This window comes from Tigriopus californicus, chromosome 11, assembly GCF_007210705.1.
Source record: "Tigriopus californicus strain San Diego chromosome 11, Tcal_SD_v2.1, whole genome shotgun sequence".
Classification (NCBI taxonomy): Eukaryota; Metazoa; Arthropoda; class Copepoda; order Harpacticoida; family Harpacticidae; genus Tigriopus; species Tigriopus californicus.
The window spans coordinates 9,867,533-9,876,963 of record NC_081450.1 but is presented as its reverse complement, the minus strand read 5'-3'; the positions used below and the strand labels follow the sequence as shown (position 1 = coordinate 9,876,963).

General features: G+C 41.1%; 1 protein-coding gene across 3 annotated transcripts in view; it reads left to right on the top strand.

The window, feature by feature from the left end:
* Positions 1 to 8,522, top strand: part of LOC131889805 (tRNA 2'-phosphotransferase 1-like) — a 14,975-nt gene extending 6,453 nt beyond the window's left edge. The window contains exons 1-3 of one of the 3 annotated variants that reach the window (XM_059239002.1): positions 6,654 to 6,783; positions 7,381 to 7,459; positions 7,686 to 8,522. In XM_059239002.1, the coding sequence (XP_059094985.1) occupies positions 7,712 to 8,356 (645 nt within the window). In that variant the 5' untranslated portion in view covers positions 6,654 to 6,783; positions 7,381 to 7,459; positions 7,686 to 7,711 and the 3' untranslated portion in view covers positions 8,357 to 8,522. Of the gene's footprint in view, positions 1 to 6,653; positions 6,784 to 7,380; positions 7,460 to 7,685 lie in introns of those variants that run through there. The other 2 variants (XM_059239001.1, XM_059239003.1) reach the window with 2 other exon arrangements.
* Positions 8,523 to 9,431: the final 909 nt, after the last annotated feature.

The window sequence follows — 9,431 nt, the reverse complement described above, 5'->3', positions numbered from 1 at the left end:
TAGTAAGCAGAGTTAAGTTATCGTTTTATCTATCAATGGGTAATGGTTGTTCTTCAAATGGATTGACTAACCAAAGTTTGCATGTACGATAGAAATATGGATCTTTTTTTTTTTTTTTTTTTTGCAAATTTGTGCCCGATACATCGATTTAAGCTTCACCTTCTACTCAAAAAAAAAAGAATTGAAATGGTCTCGTTCTTTGATGATTTGGTGAACGACAGAAATGTGCAAAAATAGAGACAAATGCAGAAGCACGTTGCGGTATGTCTAATACCTTCAATAAATGACTCATAATGTATATTCTCTATTACAAACACCTTGAGTGGCCTAGAGGCTCTCACTAACTATGAACTTTGAATTGTTATATTCTTGCTAATCCTAATTTTTTTTCATGACTATAAATATAGGCTTATTGAGTGATTGTAACATTCAATTTTGCACATGCATTTTGGCCTCAAGGTGCTTTGGGTGCAACCCAACCGATCAAATGTGATTGCGTTTGCTCAATTGCTCAAATCAAGTCAGTAAGACTATGCGTACAACCTTTCATGAATTACGCTCCCTTTATTACGGTTTGTTGACAATTACCTTTGTCAAAATATTCCATATCAGTACGTATACTTCCGGCTGATCTCAAGGCATTTTTGTTCAGTCGCATTGTGGTAGTTGGTATGATCGGAAAAAGTGCAGCATTTGGAATTTAAAAAAAATATCTATAGGGTAGTCATAAGTTGGTCATAAATTGAACCACATTTTGTTGATTACTTTAAACATAAGGTGTGCCAAACCTTTTCCCCGGTCTTAGAATCAGGATAAAAATAGCTATTAGGTGTCTCTTTTTGGCTAGGGAATGAGGAGTGTTCTCTAGCTATTCTTCGTTTAGACGAAACCTTAAAAAGTTGTGTTAGCATTATTGTACGCAAAATACTGTCAACACGTGTTCAAGTCTCCGACATCTTTGGTAAAATGTTTGTTTTCTTGTCGACATTGAACGATCTACCGACCACTTTTCTTTTAAAACTGGAACCCCATCTTGTCTATGAACGTATCCCTTATTAGATTGGTGCTCTGTCGTTGGGTGTAATTAGAGTCTAGAAGGTTCCTTGAAACAAAAGTCGGGGAGAAGAATCGAACTGGGAACGCCTTTCATTTTGAGAAACTGTGCTAACCACTATGCTACGTCCTCTCCCCGTTGCTACTCAAGCTAGAATCATCTGGGGATTTGCCAGTAGGAAAAATTAAAGAGGAATTTTCTAAGAAGTTTTAGCCCAAACCCAATGTTACTGAGCATTATTTGGACTGGAATACTGCCATTTGGCCAAACAACCAAATCTATATGTAAAGGGCTGTCTCGTTTTGAACGTGACATAGCAAAACTCAATATATTTTTCTTTGCTTGGAAATTAATTTTGCCTATTTTGTCCTCTAAAAAATGTTGCTTCAACATACAAATCAACGGATTTGTTGGTCATTTCACTGACTAATTACCCCGACAACTTTCTCAATCGACCAAAGTTTGAAAACTCTGCCTTTTTGGACAAGCTTTTGTTGAGAGATTTCAGAAGTCAGAAATCAACATGAGTAGCACAGAGCATCTTTACACTTGGTTTGTTCTCAACTCAGTTTCGCAAAGAAATGTGCATAAAATATGTTCTTAGTATGGTTGGTGACTACGCATACTTAGATATTTTGAGAATATGAGCATAGGAGTAAAACTTGGTGTCATGTTGTAAGTTTTGGAACCAGCAAAAAATTTTTGGACACTCTAGACGCCAAATACGTATTCGGACCATAGATAACTTCATATATAGATCGATCAAGGGCGCTGCGATCGCATGTTTTCGTCTCAGCTGTCGCTGGTGGAAAAAATGTTTCATTCGTAGTCAAGCTACTTAGGACAACTAGGGTGCAAATTTGAATCGTTGACGGCTCGTCCAAATTCAGAGTAGAAACCCCTAATAAGACTCCTTGTCAAGCAATTTCTCTCGTCCAGCACGCTTCATAAAACGGGTTTGAGTAAGTTGTTCGACCACATTTTTAAGAACGAAATTTTGAAGAGGTTAAAATGGGGCTCAAGTTAAAGTTTTCATCCATGTGGTGGAAACACTTAACTGAAACGCAAGGAACAAGCCTGGGTTCAGGCTGACCTCCAGAGGTGTCGGGATTACCTTGTTTACGTATAGGCGCAATCATGTCGCCCACATTCAAGCACATTGTTGGGAGATTGAAACGAAATTCCGAATGCCTCATCATTGCGTTGTAATTTCGGATACATTTTGTTACACTTTCGAGATGCGTTGCTAAACAAGGGCAATCAATAGAGTAGATGATTTGCTCTACTAATGTCCAAATCTTTTTTTTTGACATGTACGTGTATTATGCCCTAAAAAGCATGTTTTTTTATTATTCTACCACTCTTTCTACCTGTATATGTGTAAGATTCAAAAGATATTAAGATTAAAGAGGAATAACAAACGTTTCATGATAATAATTCAACTTGCCTGAAGCAAGATTTAACGAAATATCGTTGTCCCATTTCCACCAGCGTCAGCTGACCTGAAAACATGCTCATGCGGTACAGCTCCTGTTGAACTTAAGCATTCTAGTTATGGTTTTCTATGATTCGGACATTTAGGCAACCGCTGGTACCAGCAAACAAACTTGCCTGCCAATGCCAGTGATAAATAATTGGCGTTTCAAACTAGTTTTAAACGAAGCTGACCTTTCCTCACATAGAAATTCGAAAGAAGGGTCAGCTTCTCAAAAACGTGTTTGAAGCCAAAAAATTGCATCACTGACACTGGTACCAGCAAACAAACGAACCTGCCAGAGCTTGCCTAAACGTCCCCATACTCAAGTACTTGGTATGCTATTCCTATGTACTCGGTATTCAGAGCGTACATAACATTTCCTCCAATTTTCAATTCGACATGGACTGAAAAAAATCGAGTAGGAACAATGATATTTAGTTATTACTTGACGAATAAAGCAGAAAGGCCTTCCGTCGATTAGTGGTCATTCGACCATTTACCACATGATTGGTGGTGATTATAAAATTTACGACTTGATTTGATCGAATGAACGCCACATACCAAATAATGTTGGAATGGTCGTTTGTTTCATCTTTCTTACATTAAACAGAAGAAGGCGCGGTGTTGCCTGTCAACTATTTAAATTACTTATTGTCTAGTTGCCAAAATTTGGTATCCTATTGTGCCAAATAAAGCGCTTCAAATTCGTTGGCTGGCTATGGATTCAAATACGTTGCGAAGTTCTATCACAATCCAGGCAGCCTTCAGAGTTCTATTCGTTTTTGTACAATATCCTCTCCATCAATTCCGTGCAGTCATGAAAACGCATGCACAAAAATGCTTGAATCACAACTTGCGTTCGTCCCATTTTTATTGGCACGTCTGGCTCGTGCTGATTGTTGAACTGATGGATAGAAGGATGATTGGATAGCAGCATGGAATTCCGTTCTTTCCTTCTCAGTACTGCCTACTTTGCGAACTGTATGTACGTATGCACGTACATATATGCTTGGTGTCGGCTAATGCTGATAAGTTCATCTTCATCTCAAGGTCGTGAACTTTTTGCCCTCGAATTTGTGGTTCTTGTTGGGGCCTATTCGTTCAAGACTAACTGTTTAGGCTTCACTTCATCCACACCTTGCTGCTCTTCGAGGCACGTTGTTCCTGTTTGCGGTGAGTTTTGGTGTTGAGTCATTCACGTTGCTTGGAAACGATTCCCTGGCCGATGTCAACAGCACAAAGGCAGGAAGGCATCATCGCATGGAACAATAAGTAAATTGTGACCAGGCTCGAGAGGGCATTTGGCTTTAGGGTATCTGTTGGATAGTTTTGACAAATATCGTTATTTGAAAGTTCTCAGCGTCCAATTGCGATACATAGTACAAAGAAGGATCGCTTCACAAAGGGGAATGAAATCGCACAATTTGTTCAGAGGTGGTGGAGACTTTTTCTTGTGTTATCTTTGTGAGCCCACACTCGAACGATCGGCGAGTGATGTCAGTGTCTTAAAATATCTTGACGATCATTAGCGATCATTGTTCGAACTGTGTTGTCTAGGTTTTGCACATAACACTGGGAGCGAGCATTTCATCATGTCCTGAGATTGGCACGGCAAATATTTTCTGCACTCAATTTCGAGGACGCCAAGATTCTCGAGGTGAGAGCGACGAACTCTTTGCCGTGGATGGAGGAGAGTGCATGGTTTGGGAGGCAATGATGAGGATAATGATGATTCTCATGGAACTTGTTTGTGCAATCTCGTTTCCATTTCGTTTCTCTTTTCATTTGAGCTCCCTTTATTTTTCATTCCAAATCCCTCGTGAGACTCGTCCGTCGCCGTGGTCGTCTTGGTGTTCTTCGTCAGCGACAGCGACGGGGACTAATTTAATGCCAAAAGGAAGCCAGATCCTGCTCATTCCACATCTAGTGTACTAGATACCCCTAATATTACCTCAACTTCAATGTAGCTCGTACATTGTAGCTGCCTACTACCCCTCCTCCAACCACTACCCACCGTACAAGTAGGTCCTCCACAGATTCCCGACCCCAAGTTAAGAAGACCACGTTTGCAGGGCAAACCGAACCACAGACTGAGACTGTGCAGGTAGTGGAGAAGAAGGAGGAGATGGAGAAGGAGACGAAGAAGAAGGAGGAGGAGGAGGTGGAGGAGGAGGTGGCCGTGATTATGGTGCTCATGGCTTCGTCTCTCTGGTTGGGGAAAAAGAACGAAGCTGCTTATCCTGACACACTTGCTTCAACGATTTGAAGGAATGGTTTTTGAAACTAATTATATTCGAGTTAAGTTTTAACAGAATTGCTATCATCTACTAGTTTTTTCGTGATTATTTCGTGGTAAGTTCTGTTTTTATCAGCCCTTATCCATTGGTTGGACATATGTCTTGATAGGGAATAACTCGCAGTAGTGAGTAAATAAAGCGAAGAAGATCCCATTTGCTCCTTTAATCTATGTACAAACACTTAATTTCTCTAAATTCTGACTGATGCGTTCATCTCAATGATACAATTGTTGATTGTTCTTCTTCTTCTTCATCATCACTGTCTTCATTAATATCTTTATGAGAGCGAGGAGGTTGAAAGTAAGTTAACAAACGTGTAAGCAAAGCAGATTGACATGTAAATTGTGTATGGATAAGAATATCAGTACTTCAAGTGTCTTTTAATTTTAAGTCATTTTGGAGTATGTACATCCACTTTTTTGCGCATTATATTTTAGTCTGACCTTTTGGACTAATAAAGAAGAACGAGATAAATGCGTTAGTAAATGAACTGAGCCTTATTGAAGAGTTAGACTTGCAAGTAGAGAGATTGTCAATAGTCGTTTGTACTTCCATTTGCCATTCAATTCCCTGGGTACAATCGTGTCTCTTCAATAGTTACAAACTACTACCTCGCTTGGACCTAGGCCGACTTGGATGTCATGGGATTATTTTTGCCCTCTGGCTTCTATCGTTAGTGCACTTCTCAAGCGTTCTTCCTGATAACTTAAAACCACTGCCACAACCAATACTACCACCACCACCACCACCACCACCATCATCGTCTCAGAGAATTCAGAGATAGTCCTACTTTTTCTGGAAGTCATGGGCGCAAGTTATGTACAAAGTGAGATGGATTTAGAATCGTCATGTCCAAAGGTGCACCCACCTCCCTAGGCTCGTTCATGTATCAACTTTTCTTGACGAACTAGAAATAAGCACACATTTGCCCTGATAAGTCAATATAGCTCCAATAGGATGATTCGACAGATTTTAGTTCGAGCATTTTCATCCGTTAAGTGCATTCTTGAAATGTGTAGTAGATACCAGCTTTCAATAACTTTGCGAGAGAAAAGACTTCGTCCTCTGTAGCTGTGGCTCGGCCAGGTACGGGGTCACTCAAACATCACCCACCCATGTACATTGTCCAATCTACTGACTGACTGACTGACTGACTGAAGCTAGGCTGGCGTGCCTCTTCAACTTTGAGTATCGGTATTATGATGTTGGACAAACTAAGGAGTTGGGCAAGGAGAGCCTTCTGCCCAGAAAACGACGAATCGCACGCTAGCCAACCGATGGATCATCGTTCTCAGAGGACCCCGAAAGTCCCTCCACGCAGATCAGTTCAAGTCAATAGCACCAGGGTATGTTTATATGTACCTTTGGACATCGTGAGCGAATAGGGCTGAGGGGAGCTCATAATGAATGCGATTTAACGATCTAACACTGAATAGTTTCCAATGAAATGATTGTATGTATATTTTTCAAATTTGACCAAAGTTCTCGTATTCACAGTAGGAATAGAATGTGAAGTGAGCAGAGAGTGTTTAGAGCTGATCAAAAGCAAATAGATCATTGGTGCTTAACTAAATCTCAGACCCAGTTGAATCAAAAAAAAATTAATTTACTGATCAAAGGTGATCCAAAGAAAAAGAATATTCTGAGCAAACTGGCAGACTATTGGCCCTAAAAAATGACCAGAATGATAGATAGATGTCCATACCGTAAAAAGATGTTCAAGGGTTTACTAGTGATCCTAGTCCACAATGTAGTTACCAAGCAGCTGGTGGCAAGGCTCTTGAGCCAAGCAGCTTGCCTCCTCTCCGTTCTGATACACAAACGCACGCACGCTTGATGGCTGGCCAAGAAGTCCTCCTATATTGATCGTCAGTCTAACTTTGGTCGTGGAAGTGTTGAGTACTTCGCTGTGCTGTCACAGTCCATCCTTATTGTAACTTTATTAGCTTCCCAGGGTAAGTGAATATGTTAACCTGTGTTACTATTTGCCAATAATATTTCTGAATTGTGTTGTTTCTGCAAAACATTTGTATATATGATGTGTTTGAGCCATACAAGAAGAGAGCTGTCAGTCTCTCTTAACATAAATAAGAACTGGTTTTCACTATAATCCCAAGTGGTCTGTTAGGTGCTGGTGCCCCTGGCTTGACGATGGTCGTGGTTGTATTAGAATCGCTAGAAAATGACCAGATCTCTGACGGACCATAACTTGAACCCACGACCTTGCGCTCCACGAGAGTAAATGAGATCCCCTTGGAAACAACGATTGTGATCAGTTTCAACTGATATGCACGCATTCAATCTGTCAGATAAAGCCAGTTGTAAGAGATCCAATCGGATTGCATGAGAGCCCCTAATTCTTCAAGATGAAGACGGAAAAAGATTGAAAGAGCTTCTAAAACTACAGCGCCCTTGACCATATCGAGAATGAGAGACAGATTTTGGATCAATGACCAGTTTGATTTGAGCTCAAACCAAACTCAATTCAACAACCGATGCACCCGTACATGAAGTAGTAGGAGAAACTAAATCAAAGCTTTGTTCTTTTCCAGGGAAGGAATACGAATTAGAGCTGAACTAAATCACCTGTCCAGCGACCAAGAGCAATTCACGTTCAACACATCAATATAGGTAAGAGCTTCCTTCCTCTGATCATCAGCTCATTATCCTCTTACCACAAGGTCGTCATTGTTGATGGCATATGCCATCTCGCACCTAGGTGCTACCTCTTTTGATTGGACTCTTTCCTATTGTTCCCAACTGATGGTGGTGAAATCTGTTGCTTCCGATTACTTTTATTGCATGTGTCCTCAAAAAATTGGGCTAGTTTAAACGTAGACTTGATTTTTCATTCTAGATCAATAACACTTCAACTTATCCAACATGCCTATTCAACGGAAAGGAATGCGAGCTCTTCAAATCTGGTGTGACAGAGTCACCAAGGACTACAAGAACGTGCAGATCATTGATTTGACCTCATCGTTCAAGGATGGGTTGGCGTTTTGCGCCATCATCCATCATTTCCGCCCTGACCTGATTGATTACGAGTCATTAAAGGCCGAAAATGCATTTGACAACAACGCTCTGGCCTTCAAAGTTGCCGAAGAGCAATTGAAAATCCCGGCCTTGCTTGAAGCTCAAGACATGGTGGACTTCGACGAGCCCGACAAATTCTCGGTGGTGACTTATGTCTCGCAATTCTATCACATGTTCAAAGATGCGGACGACTCGAGAATGTCTCCCAGTCTGCATATGCGCTTGATCAGCCGAAATTCCGAGTCAGAGAATGATTCCCTTATCCACTCGTCGACTGACACCACACCCATGGGCACGCCCACCATCCAACCCAAGCGGATGTTCAACCAAGCGGATTTGATCGCGAAATATGGAGAGGAGATCTTCTCCACTAGCGAAAAGACGGTCAGCGAGAGTGACTCCTCGTATTCCACCTCTTCCCCAACCATTGGCATCAAATCCTTGTGTAACGACATGGTGGCTAAGGCCAAGATCAGTCCCAAAAGTCAGTGATTCAATCGAGCTCAGCTCTCACTCTCGCGTATGTACAGTTCAAGTGTGTATCGGTCATTCGGAGAGAGATTGCTACCAATACGCTTCTTCTGCCCAACGATTATTTGCTCCTAATTATAATACTTTCAGAGATGAATTGACATCAAATATAGAGAATTAACAAAAAGATTGCGTCCACGTCACCATTTTATTAATTCCTGATGGCAGTTCATGGAGGAGACGTCGCCTAGTGATTTGCGCAGTTCCCTATCATGAGAGAGGTCCCGGTTCGATGCTCCTCCCGACTTTTCTCAGGGACACTTTTGACGCTAAAACATATCCACAGACGGAGAATCACTCTGATACTTTACAGTGTCCAGAGAAGGTACCAAAGGTATCTGATACTGTACGTTTTCAAAAGCATCCATGCGCTTTGTCCCAACCCAGGATTTAGGGTCAATTCTAGTGACCGTAGAGGCTTAATGTGCGTTTTGAGAGCACCTTCAAGTCCTCGAGAATCCAGGCTAGTTCGAGCAATGAATTCCACATCTTTTCTTTCTCTGCCTCCTTCATTGTTTAATTTGCTTCCCTCTAATGTTCGTAAGGAATACGTAAGCCTTATTGATCCGGTAGCATCTTTCAAGACAGACTTAGACAGTTTTTTAAGTAGCATTCTAGACCAACCCTACATTAAAGAGCAAGCTCGGTCTGCCAACTCAAATTCGTTGTTTATTGTTTATTGATTTGGCCACCCGACATCAGATTTGATGATTGGGGTGTGAGATAAAAATATNGCTCGGTCTGCCAACTCAAATTCGTTGTTTATTGTTTATTGATTTGGCCACCCGACATCAGATTTGATGATTGGGGTGTGAGATAAAAATATTTTGATCACAAGGATACAAAACTGAAAAAAAGGATGGGAAAGAGAAAAGAAAAAAGGGACAAAAAAAAGGAACTACTAAAAATCTAGCACTTGCTTTCCACGCAATTTGTTTCGGAACAAGTTCAAGGACTCCGCATTTCTTGTAGGCATTGAAAGGCGATTCCAAACTTTTGGCATTCTCACAAAGAAGGCATGGCATCTGACCCGAGT